At 30.6% G+C, this 15,172-nt stretch overlaps 1 protein-coding gene across 1 annotated transcript; it reads left to right on the forward strand.

Moving 5' to 3' along the window:
• Positions 1-1,703: 1,703 nt before the first annotated feature.
• Positions 1,704-8,382, forward strand: LOC105118778 (probable S-sulfocysteine synthase, chloroplastic). The gene is made up of 11 exons (XM_011016811.1): positions 1,704-2,059; positions 2,256-2,365; positions 2,660-2,717; positions 2,803-3,066; positions 3,171-3,308; positions 5,463-5,514; positions 5,605-5,654; positions 6,247-6,306; positions 6,738-6,818; positions 7,722-7,904; positions 7,991-8,382. The coding sequence occupies exons 1-10, from the start codon at positions 1,763-1,765 to the stop codon at positions 7,809-7,811; spliced, it is 1,200 nt and encodes a 399-aa protein (XP_011015113.1). The 5' UTR covers positions 1,704-1,762; the 3' UTR covers positions 7,812-7,904; positions 7,991-8,382.
• Positions 8,383-15,172: the final 6,790 nt, after the last annotated feature.

The following is a 15,172-nucleotide window of genomic DNA, read 5'->3' on the forward strand; positions in this document are numbered from 1 at the left end:
AAACATGCTTTAGTTAAGGAGTTATTGATACTTCAAGTGCAAAATGATGATATAAAACCTTGATAAAAATGAATTTTTAAGTACTAATCAACCATCAAACAATCACAATGTCTGTACTAGTAATTTAATTCAATGACAACATTAAAAACTAGATAAATTGATTAATCTATACAACATAATTGTCTGCAATTCATGTTTGATTTGTTTGAATGTTTTCCCTAAGATTAATAATGTAGATACACCACAATTACTAAACTCAGTTGCGTTACAAGATTATATACCACAACTCTAATTTTGATATCAAACTTAGAATAGATTGTTTACAATAATAACTTAGAATTCGCTCTAGCAATTAAAATAAATAAGCATAGAAAAACAAACATATTCATCATATAAATTGAAAAAGAAAGGTAAAATAAATCTTATAGTTCTTGAAATCCAAAAGTTTTTGTGTCCTTGCAACCATTTCTAGCCACCCTTCTTCTTTCCTTTCTCTCTTTCTTTTTATTTCCTAGAAAACTCTAATCCCTTTTCTACAAAATAGTCCTTTTCTAAGTAGATAATTTACATTTAAGTAATTCAATAACTATTTTTCTAAAAAAGAAGAAATAGACTTGTATAAAATTCTCAAGTTGTGACTTTGAATTTAAAAGAATTAAATCACCAAAATAAAGACTTGGATGTCAGTTTGGATATTTTATGAAGTAATTTGAATTTATTTTTTCACAAAACCTGTTTGCTAATAAAATTCATATGTCATCTTTGAAAAATCACATTTATCTTATATGAGCTTGTTTTCTGCTAAATTTGGTATCCTGATGGTTCTTCGAGTTAGGAATTTAAAAAAAATCAAGTTTTCATTAAATGAATTTTTCTAACTTAAGATATTCAAATCGAAATAACCGAAGGTCAACACTAGCATAATGCAAGATTTGTTATTGAAGGTTGTGATTTCCATGCTTTTTCCTTCTTTTTTTCTTGTTATATATGTATAAAAAAGTATCAATGTTAGCTTTTTAATGTAATTGAAATCACTTTGTTTTAATTTCTAAAGCTCAAATTTTATATAAAATATCGATTGGAGGTCAAATTTGACAATTATTTTCAATTGATTTCTTTTTGAATTTTATATTTAAAAGTGTCTTCAAAATATAAAATAAAAAATATTAAGGTATTATATATATAAAATATAAGTAAAATATTAGATAAATATAAATAAAATTATCAAATAATATAATTATATCAATAAAATTTTATTAATAAATCTAAAATTTTTTATAGCAAATTCTTTCATGACCGATTGATTGGAAGGTGAGGAAAACAAATCCATCCCATTTCACTACAAACAACAGTTCTCATGGCTACTTAACTCCGATTTTTTTTTTTTTTTAAAAAAAGTGCTACCCTAAAGCCTTTTGAAATAAGAAGTTTTAGTAATTTTAGTTTCAGAAACTATATATTTAATTTTTATATTTTTATATTAATTTATAACTTATTTTTCCCCTTCATTGCATGCTATTTTTTTTTTATATTTTTTTTAAATATAAAGAAGATAAAAAATATATATATCATGGAAAGATCGAGGAGAAAAGCGGACATTTTTGGAAACAAAAAACTACAATTAAACATGGTTAATACTGATCATTATATTATTTTATCATATTTCATACTTCAGGACTATTTCATCAAGTCAGATAACAAATTAGAAAAAAAGAAGATAAACCTCTGAAAAACCTCTTCTAAGTTCTAACTAACCGATTCAATGGCTATTTCTTCTTCCCACTCTCTCCTCCCTCCTTTCCCTTCCATCATTTCACCCCATAAACGCCACCATATCCCAACTCTAAACACCTTACGTTGTGCACCAATAAAGGACCTTTTTTATTCAAAACGACAATGTTCAATTGTTGTCCATGCTAAAGCAAAAACAAAAGCAAAAGAAAAGGAGAAAGAGAAAGCAAAGGCACCGCCACCTCCTTCGCTCCATGCCTCAGCCACTGTAGAAATATTAAAAGAAGAGGAATTTGATGCTGTCAACATAGCAGAGGATGTTACCCAGGTTCTGTATTACAATCAAAACCACTAATTCTGCCACTGGGTTTTTCTCATTTATTTTTGCAAAGCTTGCTTGCTGACGGGTTTCTTGTCAAATGATTTTGATAAAGTTTAAATTTTGAAATCTGTAATTTTTGTAAGCAATTCATTTTGTTTCAAAAACCTTCACTGATTTGAGCAGTTGTGACAAATTGATACAGTTGATAGGGAGAACACCCATGATATATCTTAACAAAGTCACACAAGGCTGCGTTGCGAATATTGCTGCTAAACTTGAATCCATGGAACCTTGTCGAAGTGTCAAGGATAGGTAATGTTCTCCCGCTCTATTACTTTGGTAGTTTCTTGACTATATGTAATGTGTGGATGGGAGCTTTTCATTTTCAATGATTCGTACCATAATGGGATTCACGACTTTTCAAGATGACCCTTCTATATCTTTAGCTGGTCAAATTTTCATCTGAACTGCCGTGTGTGGATTCTTAATTAATTGAGAAGAAGATAGATATTTGTGCAAGTTTTTAATGTTTTTCTCGTTGAGGCGTTTAAGAGGTGTTGCATTTGACTAATGTAATCATCTATTTGTCAATTGTGGACATTTCAGAATTGGTTATAGTATGGTTTCTGAAGCTGAAGAAAGTGGAGCAATTTCCCCTGGGAAGGTAAGTGGTGTACTGTTTCCGTTTGTTGAATTCCCTTTTAGAGTGTTTGATTGTTGTTCATATCATATGTTTGTCAATTTTTCAGAGTATATTAGTTGAACCAACCAGTGGAAATACAGGACTTGGAATTGCTTTTGTTGCAGCAACTAAAGGGTACAAACTTATTATCACCATGCCTGCATCCATAGGTCTTGAAAGAAGGGTCCTCTTACGTGCATTTGGAGCAGAAATTGTCTTGACTGATCCAGAGAAAGGTTTGAAAGGCGCTGTTGATAAAGCTGAGGAGATTGTTCTCAGTACACCAAATGCATACATGTTTCAACAGTTTGAGAATGTGGCTAATACAAAGGTCATTAGTGCCTCATTTAATGCTACTTAAAAGTTCTCTCTATTGCATCTTAGTCTTTTCCTTCAGATAGATGTATGAAAAAAGTTTTCTTGCTGGAATTGCAGATCCACTTTGAAACAACAGGACCTGAAATATGGGAAGATACTCTGGGCAGTGTTGACATGCTTGTTGCTGGAATGGGGACTGGGGGTACTGTAACTGGCACTGGACGTTTCTTGAAAATGATGAACAAAAAAATTAAGGTTTTTGTCATTTCTTATTGTTTCAGTCCTTCTGATAACTTTTGCATAGCACACCGAATTTACATTTAGGCAACTATAGTACTGAAACAACTTACCAGTAATAATTAAATTCTAGGAAATGTGTTTTGGTAACATGTCGTTATCTATTTCTTGGTGCTCCTGCATGCTTGTGGGTGTTTACCATTCCATTCACGTGGATTATTTTTGTTGCTATTTATTGTGACATTCTAATGCTTTACAAAATAAGAACAAAGAGAGAAAAATGAACTAAAAATTAGGAAGGAAATCTTAAAAACAGAAGATGCATGTAGATGTTTTAACATGAACCAGACTAAATCATGATCTCTGATTTACAAAAAGCAAGCTTGTTGGAATAGTTCACTCAATAGAAGTGGTCAACAGTTCAGACACCCCATATGGTGAGAATGGTTGATGGGCCCTAATGTCACATAGATTTGATACAAATATTATGATTAAAGAAATCAAAATGATAGCCTTCACAGTGTTTTAGATTCCTGTATTATACCTCAATTGAATTAAACAGTTGTTGAACCTAGCTGAGTAGTCTTTTGGATTCTTTGGTTGAAGAAATTGTAAACATAGACTCGCACTTGTGAAGAGTAATTCTAACCAAGCTTGTAAACGTAGACAAAATGAGATTGTTTAATGAATGAGGCTTCATAATTCAAACAGTAGCATACACAACTAAAGTGTGCTAATTTTTGAAAAGTCAAATCCCACTCGTAATACCTGGGATACACGGAATGGATATTGACATTTAAAGACAAGTAATGGAGGCGTCTCTATGTTTGAGATGCCTTGGATAAACCAATTATGCATCCAATGAATCATATCTTTGACATGTCCAGATATCAAGTAGCATACCTATGTCATAAAAATCAACTAGAGTACTCCTATGGACCAAGAAGATGCATAATTTTTGGCACCTGAACTTATGTGGTCGTTTCGAAGTCCCTGAAAATTATTGCCAAGTCACCATTTTGTGACATACTCAATCCTTGATGAGTTTGCTTATTGCTCTCGGGAAGGGTTCTCTTACAGGAGTTTGAGTGTGATCGTGTTCAGAGTGATTCCTGCTTATATCTGAGCATTTTAGGATTCATGTTTAATCTTTTCATTTCAGCTGGCCTTTCAGCTCTATTACAAAACTGAATGCTGCCATAATTCTACTTGGACAAGGGCATTGACTTGGATAAGTGTTTTAACTTATGGAAAAATAGCATGAGGTTAAATATATTTTGGATGATAGTTATACATGCTACATTGTAGACAGACATCAATTTGTTTTTTCCAAGCTTATCACAGCTAACTTTTGTTTATAATCTTACTGGATGCTCTGTTGGACTGTACAAGAGGACCTCACATAATGTTACTTGAATGATGATTTCAGCAGCTGTTTCAGTGCCTATTTATACACGGCATGATACTGTAACTCTTTCTCAAAGGCTAGGCATGAACCTAGATTATCATTTAGCTTCTGACAAAGATGCTTTATAGATCATCTAAATGTGGGTTATTTTTGCTTATATTTAAAGAAAGATACCACTAGTTAGTTTAGTTTGGTTTTTAGTATATAGATGCGGTCACTTAGACTTTTAAAGGGATTGGTGGCTTTTATTTATTTTGTTCATTTCCAAATTATCATGGTGAAAATGTAATGATTGTTTCAGTACCAATTTGAAAAGAAAAAAAATAGTATTTATGCAAAGAGATAGTAAGCTATATCTTATTCTAAATGATTTGCTGGATCATAATGTTTATTCTAAATCTGTCAGGATGATATCACACCATCAATACCTTCTCAATATGTTTTAGCTATTTCTGTAATTGTATGTGTATGAGTTTCCGTGTGTGATATGACCTTTTAACTTTTTAACATCTAATGATCTTAGATTTCAAGTTTGATATTGCTGCCAATATATATTCTTTTTCTACAGTCCAAACCAAGCTGGTGTTGCAATACTTACCCAATTAGTTACATCTTGCACGTCACTTTGAAGGGAAAATTGAAGTTTGTACTGTACATGATTTTGATGAGTGGCAAAGATTAGTTTCTGCAGCATATTGCTTCTATATATGTTGTTCATCTTTCTGTATAACATGATGTTCAGTCTTCAAGTCTTGTTTGCTTAGGTAGTTGGAGTGGAACCTGCTGAAAGGAATATAATATCTGGGGAAAACTCAGGTAGAAATCATTTTATTTTCTATTGTGTTCTTAATTTTTTTCTCAAAAGTGTATGGCTTCACGATTAGCTGCCCATAAATCTTGATGCAGGTTATGTGCCAAACATCTTAGATGTTAAATTGCTTGATGAGGTTGTCAAGGTAAGAAGATGCCAGCCAGTTAATATTCTTATAATCAATGGTGTCCATATTGTATTAGCAACCTGGAAAAGGTCTTTTTTTTTTTTTAATTCTTTTATTAGTTAAAAGAATGAAAATCACTTGATAGAAATGTTATAAAATAGGGAGTTTTGTAGGATCAGAAGAACAAATTGCAAGGTGCAAACAAATATCATATGGTCATTGATGAAGGAATTCAAGAAATTCTTCTTCTTTTTTTTTAACATAATTTGATTGCACAAACATGTGTTGAAGTAAATACACAACTTCTGCCTATCAAAAATACCAATCCTTGTTGAACCAAAAAAATTAAAAAAGGCTAAAATTGAAATTGAATATTTTTTCATAATTCAATATTTTGAACTGTTTGATCCACAAGTCCCGCTATTCCTCCACACCAAAGAGCATTGTGTGTACAATATTGATGCTTATCTCCCTGTCCAAGAACAATTCCTTTTTCCTTATTTTCTATGTCTGCTAATTCATATGAGGTCGAAGAGGTTGATTTTCATTTTTTTATCACAAATATTTATCTGGATGAACTTTTGGATAGAATTTGTCCTCAAAACTGTAGGTCACAAATGGTGAAGCTGTTGAAATGGCCAGGAGATTGGCATTGGAGGAAGGTTTACTGGTAATATACAAAGAACTTTCAACAAAGTTTTGGTTGGAATTTCTCCATTTCATATCCTATTATTTATCAGTTGCTTTGCTTTCAAGGTTTAGCTTAATTTTAATCCTGGCTGAGTAATGATCTAGGGTTGTTTTACAGATGAGAATTGTCTTAGCTAGGTGCTGACCTCAAAATGATATTTATTCTTTAACTTCTTTTCTATTTCTGGGTCAGAAAGAAAAAATAATGTTATATCGATCTCATGCTGGCTTTATCAGTGTCAGGGTGATTCCAGAAGGCCAGAAGAACTTTTGCTAATTAATACATAAGCAAATATATGAATACGTATATGGGCTGGCTATTTTTTACATCAAGCCTGTATCTCCATGTTTATGTAATGTGTTATTTATATAAGCTGGTTAGTTGAATTTATATTCCTTTCTTGTCTCCAGGTTGGTATTTCATCAGGAGCAGCTGCAGCTGCAGCAATCAGTTTAGGTAGAAGGCCTGAGAATGCTGGAAAACTTATTACAGTGAGTAAATTTTGTAATTTTGTTCAATTGTTCATATTTAGCACAAGTATTTGAGATTATGGAGGTTATGCATGGCTAGTTGCCGACCTATGGTTACTGGCAATTAACAAAATCAAAAGTGGAGAAATTATAATTTCCATATTGTCTACAAATGTTAATTCCAAGTCACCTGTTCCTCAATAAGATGGGAAATTGAAGTCCTTTCAGCCACTTTAAACTCTTTAAACTTAAAGATCCTTTTGTTGTGGTTTCCTCTCTTCACAATAGTGTGATAAACTTTTCTTCAGAAGCATTTGCTACCCTTATCTTTGATTTCAGGGTGATATTATATTTTTCCTTTCATTTTCTTTTCCTTTCAGGTGAGATGTAGGCTTCAACTATACTTGAGAAGCATTTTTGTATTTATAATTAGGATCTAGTTCAATGTATAGATTAAACTAGAACCTACAAAAGAGGGCTTGGTGGATGTGGCACCCCAATGACCTAATCTATAGCAATTGAGATTAAATTTGTTTTTATAAATTGGCAGTAAAACCAAGTTGAAGGTGGCTAGGGGCCTAAACAAAATGTCCAAAGGTATAAAATTCGCTTCTCTTGACTTGAACCGATGCAAATTGCATCTTTATAGGCATGATGGTTTTATGATTTCTTTGGGGTTTGTTCTGAAACATGATAAACTTCTAGATATCTTCATTTTAAGATCAGCATAGTTAATAGATATATTTCCTGATTTGAAAGAAACAAGTGGGTGGAACCTGTATGCACTCTTTCACACACAATTAAGATATTTAACTAAACTTGTGTGTAATTTTTTTTTTTTTTTGATGTGTGACAATATGAAGTCATTATTCTCAACCTGAAAAACTGTATCAAAACTCGCCTTCTAATGGTTCAATGTTGTAGGTTATATTTCCAAGCTTTGGTGAGAGGTACATTCCCACTGTTCTATTTCATTCTATATATGAAGAGGTTCGAAATATGGAACAAAGATAGTTGAACTATCCAGAAAATTAGTCCTTCTTCAAGAATTGGGTTATTTTTTCCTCGTATCTTCAAGTGAGAAGTAACCATTACATTGATCGACAGGTCAGTAATTTAAATAGGTTTCCAGAGCAACTTTTTAAATTGAATGTTCCTGGATCGCTTTAACTTTCCCACATATTTTCCTGCAGGTGTCATGTTTTATATATATATATATTATATATATATATATATATAGAATCTGGCTTTACTTTTAAAGCAACGTGGGATACCAAATTTTGTCCTCGAGGAAGGTGTCCTTCAGAACTCTGCTGCTGAGTGTGTTGGTCCAGTGTCCGTGCCTTACTATCTTGTCCCTGCATTTTACAACCTATCATGTGCTGTATATCTAAGTTAAGCAGTCAATGTCAAATGGAGCTGCTGAAACCTTTCACATTCACATCATATCATTTATGCCCCTGATCCTACTAAGATTGGAGGAATTAGTTTGTTCGTATGCTCTTGGTTTTTGCTAGTGAGGTTCAGATTTCGGGAATTCACGTCACAATTTATCAATGATTGATAGGCCGAGGCCAGTTTCACATGGGTTTATGCACGGATGGACACTTTTAACTTCTGTGTGAATGAATTTTCATTGCTGTTCATGGACTGGTTGGCCTCTTGGCCTGCGCCAGGACTATGGGCTGGCTATTTGGGCTTCAATGTACCTGTTGGAAATTAACAGTGTAAAATAAAAATAAAGATGAGTGAGTTTGGAATTAGAAACTGTATAGCCGGTGAAGTTATAATATCATATTAACAAATTAAATAAATCTAATAATTAAGCTTTTTGTTTGATGAGTTTTCAAAATATAATTTATATTATATTTTAATAAACAACTGTTATCTTGCACCAAATTAACAATTAGTAATTATAATCAAGAAATAATACATTAAGTTTAAAAGATAATTTGTTTCTTTCTATTCAGTTTCCGTATGTTTAGTTAGGTGGTGTTCATTCTGGCATTGGAGCGGGGGATCTACATGTACCACGAAATAGCGACCTTGAGAATGAGAAAATTGACGGCATTTACTAGTGTTTAGTTCATAATAATCCGAATTAAATTCCACCTCCCTTTTTTAGATTTCTGATTTCGCGGGCAATAAATGGCATGGGGAGGATTTCCCCTTGATTTGGAAACTGTTTTATTATGTGGACATGGATGTTTAACGTCAGTGTCATGGTGATTGTGATCTCAAGCTTGTACTGAGAGAGTCGGCTTTGATGTTTCTTTGTAGGGTGGCCGTTGTTCTTAGCCTAATTTAAAGGCCATTAACAAAGTTCACTAAATACAGTAGACTAGTAGTAAGGCAATCCATTTCTTATTACACATTACAGCATAGATGTTGATTTGGTCAGAGAGCCAAAGTGAAAGTTGGAGGTCTTTAGGAGGGTAGTTATATATTTCTAAACAAAAATTACTTTAAAAAAATTATAACTACCCTCCTAAAGACCTCCAACTTTCACTTTGGCTCTCTGACCAAATCAACATCTATGCTGTAATGTGTAATAAGAAATGGATTGCCTTACTACTAGTCTATTGTATTTAGTTTTTTTATTTTTTAAAAAATTAATTTTAATATCAGAAAAATGATCTGAAAACATTTAAAAATATTAATTTTAAAAAAATAAAAACAAATAGGATGAGAATGAAATACTAATTAGCCAGAAAGGTCACCTCTGTAAACAAGTGTGGTAGTAGTCTGTCAATAGAGTCTCTGAGGTCAAATAACAAACTGCCAAGCGTCCTTATTTATTAACCATGAGTGTACGAGGGGGGTGGTCTAATTAAACTGGTAGGGTTTCGGTGGTCCCAATAGCAAGGGGCATCTCTCTTAAAGAATGAAGTAGGGCTAATTCATTCAAGAGGATAGTAGGAACAGGAGGAGGCTCTTTTCTCACACACCAACCGTGCTAAGTATATTCTGGGTAGAGAAGAAGCTGATAGTTATGTTAGAAAGTGATGTGCTGGGTTCCATTAAACCTCGGGTCCTGGTTAGGGTTCTTAGATTGTGCCAGTTGGAGAGATGTTGATGTCTATATTTGTTTTTGAAAAAAACTAGTCATTTTTTAGTTGCGTATCTGTTTAATGTGATGTTCCTCTCATGTTATCAGCCGGAGTACAAGAGATCACGATAATACATACGAAAATAATAATAATAATAATAATTTTAGTGCATCTCAGTCACTTGTGATCTGGGGTGGAACTAGAATGATTTGCTAGTAAGAATCAAAATTAATATAATAAAATATAATATTTATTTTAATTTATTATATATAAGTTATAAAAAAAACTTGTATAATTTAGTTTTATTTAAATAACTTACTACAAATATATAATAATCTTTATATAAAATAAAAGGTTGAAAGCAATATCAAATTAAGTCAAAGTAATGAAAGTAATTTCATCTTCATAATATATTCAACAATTTAATATTGTTGGTCTTTTTATTTTATTAAATATAAACATATAAAGTATATAAAAAATATTAGTTAAAACAAATTATTTTTTATGTTCGATAAACTTTGAAATAAAATAAAAAATAATAAAGAATGATTATCACTAATTAACACGCGTTTTTTGTAAACTGAAGCAGATTGAAGTTGCTCAACTATAACATTCTCACTAATTAACACAGGTTCTTTGTAAACTAAAACGCATTGGAGTTGCTTAACTATAACTTTAACATTACACATTGGAGTTGGTTCACTAAGCTGTGAGTTATCAATATTTTTTTTGTAAAAAAAAAGTCAAATTCTTCTGATTTTATTCATGGTTCAATCTAAAATTAAAACATATATTGTGAGAAAAAAATGATAATTTTGGTGGCTCTGCTAAAAACAAAACATTAAAAAAAATCCAAGTATAATAAAAAAATCAATAAAATATATCTAATTAATTAAAAAAAACACTATAACAAGAATTCAAAAAGCAATTGGTAAAATTAGCAGATCTGAAAAAAAAATAAAGCAAAAATGATAGAATTTTATATAAAAAACCTCATCAAATTATTAACAAACATATCAAAACAAAACAAAAATAGATTTTAAATTTAAATTACTTTTTTTTATTTGATGAAAAATAAATTAATTAGTAGCTCTGTTTCAATCTTTCCGCTAAAAATTTTTACTTATAATTTTTAGTTTTATTTTTAATTTTGACCGACTGCAGAATTTATTGTGTGCAAAGTAATGATTTTATATTTACAAGATTTATACTAAGGCTATGAAAAATAATTAAAAAAATTAAATTAAAAAATTACACTTAATTATTGAAAAAAACTCACCTTTTTAGAATAAAAAACCTCCTTCACACTTAATTACCTAATATATATATATATATATATTTGTCCACTTCCTTCCGCCACTGCTTGTACTTGAAGAGAAATAATTGAGTAATAATAGATATGTATTTCTCCTTTATATTCATGCAAAATTTAGGGAACAAAGTCATTACTTGTAAAGAGATAGTGTAACCATGCATGTCAAGTCTTCATTCAATAAATACTTTTTATGTACATCAATAGTGTGTGTTGGATATTCGTATTCTAGACTTTATCGTGTGAATATGCGAAGAGAAAATGTAAGATGTTTTTAAAATAAGGTAAGACGACAAGAAATTTTCATTTGCTACCCATTTAGGATATTTTTAAATTAAAAAAAAAAAAGTTATCCCGGCTGTGTTTTTGTGTATTTGTAACGAGGTTCCTCTATATATTGCATGAAATCTGATTCTTCTATCTCTGAAGTACAGCATATCAGCCTCCTGTCTTGTTGGTTGAATTGATTCTTTAGGAACAAGGGTCCAATTTAAGTGTCCGTTTACAATATTTTATATAACTACTAGAACTCATTATTGATTTAAAATATTAATAAGGAAAATACTCAATGAATATAAAGATCTTAAAAAAATTCTTTTTTCATCTCTTCTCATGAACTTTAAAGTGCATGAAGTTTCATGTTGTATTATTTAAGTAAAAGAGGGCGATGAAGATTTCATTATATAATTTAGATTTATCTAAGCATTTTTCTCATCCATGCTTATATATAGATCTTATTCGCCATTAACAAAGAAATTATGCCTAATACTGCAATGAATTCATTACTAGTCAAAGGCAATCCTAGTCGTTCATACATAGGCATATATATAGGCAGCTAACCTTCCAATGGTAGTAGATTAGTCAAAGGTGGTCTTAGTCTTGAGATCAAGGCCAAGAAAGACAGAGGTTTAATGGGATCCGTGGGTAAAACACTTGAAAAGAAATTAAGAATATCACCACGTGTACATAACATTAAGTTATATTCGTAACTTACCCGAGGGATCGACGTACCACTATTAAATAGAGTAAGGTGGAGAAATAGTTCATTGGAGCACGGAAGTGTGGAGATTGTTCCCATCATTGAAGTCATAGTGTGGGAGCTCGTCCCTTGGATGATAAAGAGAGAGAGAAAAAAAAAACCATTTAGTTTTGCTGGAAAAATCATCGCACGTTGACTTCCTCTCGCCCTCTTAATTTATAAGGATAGGTGAAAAACTTGTAATATTGTATTTAATAAATATTCTAAAAACAAAAAGTCGAGAAAATACTTGTAAATCTTGTCAGGTATTCATAATTATAACTTATGTTAACAACAAATTAAGTTCCTTTTATAGTTTAGGTGTTGGTTATACCATACAGTATGGGCTATGAGAGTGTGAAGTATTTGTTGTACCAAGTGTTATACAACATAAATCTAGATTAACCATTTAATAATTAAAGTATTAAAAGTGAACAAGATAACAAATACAAAACATGTTAGTATTAAACTTATTCTTACACCATTAGTATAACTTTTTCACCTTGATATAATAAACTTAATTAAATATAATGAAAGAAAGAAAAATAAATAAACAAAATAAGAACATAAATAAGATAAAAGTTAACTAAGTAAAGAAAAGGAAATGAAAGGCATAAACTTGATATTAATGAAAGCAAAACTAAGCATTAAAAAAGTACAAAGAGAGAAACCAAGAGCATGATCTTGATCTGGAAACCAAGATGCCTAAATGCATGACAAATGCCTCCTTTTATAGGCCAAAATTGGGAACTATTAATTTGATAATCCAAGATTGACAGCTTCATATATGACCCAATTCCTGAATAGTGTTCCGGTTTGGACTATACTAACATCTTTTTTCTAAATTTGGCCATCTTTTTGTCCTTTCAATTTCAGTTCTTAAACTTATCAATTAATCCTTTTATTTATGTGACAGACCTGCATTTAAAATGAATATTTATCATAAATTAGAGGTATCTTATATTACTAGATATGTTATTATAAAACATGTTTTAGTTAATGAGTTATTGATACTTCAAGTGCAAAATGATGATATAAAACCATGATAAAAATGCACTTTTAAGTACTAATCACATATAGAAACTCATAATAGAAAAAAAAAATTTGTTAGTCAAGGAAATATGAACAAGGATTTGTGATTAGTACTTAAAAATATATTTTTATCAAGGTTTTATATCATTGTTTTACACTTGACGTATCAATAACTCCTTAACTAAAACATATTTTATAATAACAAGTCTGATATCATAAGATACCTATAATTTATGGTAAATGTTTATCTTAAATGCTGGCCTATCACATAAATAAAAGGGTCAAACTTTGAAAACAAATGTTGGTTCAACCCAAATTGGAATACTGTTCGGTCATTGGATCATATCTGAAGTAATAGATATTAGATTTAGGTCTGTTCTATATGGATAGAAAGCTAAGATATAAGCCTAAAACATTCACAGGAAGGCCATACTCAATTCTACTATTTGAAAATCCAAATCTTAGCAACAATGGAGAAATCTGAATCTGCCCTGCAGCCTAGACACTGTTCAGTGTTTAGCTCATATCTCGAGTTCTAGAAGTCTAAGTGATCGCAATTTTTTTCCTGAAAAACTAAAATAATTTCCTAGAACTTTCATGATTTAAGTTTGTTCAAATTCTGACATTAACAATGATGTTTTTAGTAGATAAGAAGATAAAAATTATCACCAAGTTAAGATATGGCCACCTACTTAACAATTAGTCATCAAATCAATAGTTTCTAATTTTGGCCTATAAAAGGAGGTATTTGTCATGCATTTAGGCATCTTGGTTTTCAGATCAAGATTATTTACTAGCTTTTTTTCTTTATATTTTTGTAATATTTAAGTTTTGCTTTCATTAACCTCTTGTTTATGCTTTTTATTTCCTTTCCTTTACTTAGTTAACCTATATCTTATTTATGTTTTTTTCTTATTTATTTATGTTTCTCTTTTTTCATTATGTTTAGTTAAATTTATTTTGTCAAGCTAAAAAGGTTATACTAATAGTGTAAGAATAAATGTAATGTAAACTCAGCATAAGTATAATGTAAACTCAACATGGACCTTAATGTTTAATACTAACATATTTTGTATTTGTTATCTTCTTTACTCTTAATACTTTGCTTGTTAAATGGTTAATCTAGATTTATGTTGTATAACACTTGGTACAACAAATACTTGATAATTTCATAACTCAACCGTATATTATAACCTACACCTTTGTTATGAAAGGAACTTGATTTGTTGTTAACATAAGTTGTAATCATGAAGACTTGACAACATTTACAAGTATTAACATTATTCAAATAAGATAATTAATGTAATCATGTTAACCATTTATAATCTGTTTGGAATGTCCTTTATGTGTGATTTCTAGTTGAGTAATAAAAAGAGTTTATACTATACTTGTTTGATATACCATTAGTGGAACCTCTAACCTTGACATTTGTTATTATTATTGTTTAATCCTTACATTAATTTTCCATCTCCAAGTTCTCATCATAATCCTCACATTAATCTTACAATCTTAAAGTCCTCTTTAACTTATTATTATTATTATTATATAATCAACCTTCTTGTAATTCAATCTCGGTCTTGCTGGATTATTTATTACTTCAACACTCCTGTACTTGGGATATGACATCAATCTTTTAGTCGTGTCAACTTGTCATAAATAAAATCAATTGATTTGTAGCTTTATTTATTGATATGTATTTATAAGCAATAAAATTTTGGGTAATCTCTCGTATATAGGAGATGCTGCCTTTTTTTAAAAAAATATGAATGTTATCACTTTTTTAATCCTTTAATTTGTGCAAATATGACACGACCATAAGATTGATGTCTTCTCCCAAGTGCAGGAGTGTCAAAATAATAATAACCTAGTAAGACCGGGTCGAACCACAAAGAGATCAATTGTATAAATTATAAACAACAACAATATAACAACAACAACAATAATAATAATAATAATAATAATA

The sequence above is a fragment of the Populus euphratica genome, unplaced genomic scaffold, assembly GCF_000495115.2.
Source record: "Populus euphratica unplaced genomic scaffold, PopEup_1.0 scaffold2223.1, whole genome shotgun sequence".
NCBI classification, from domain to species: Eukaryota; Viridiplantae; Streptophyta; class Magnoliopsida; order Malpighiales; family Salicaceae; genus Populus; species Populus euphratica.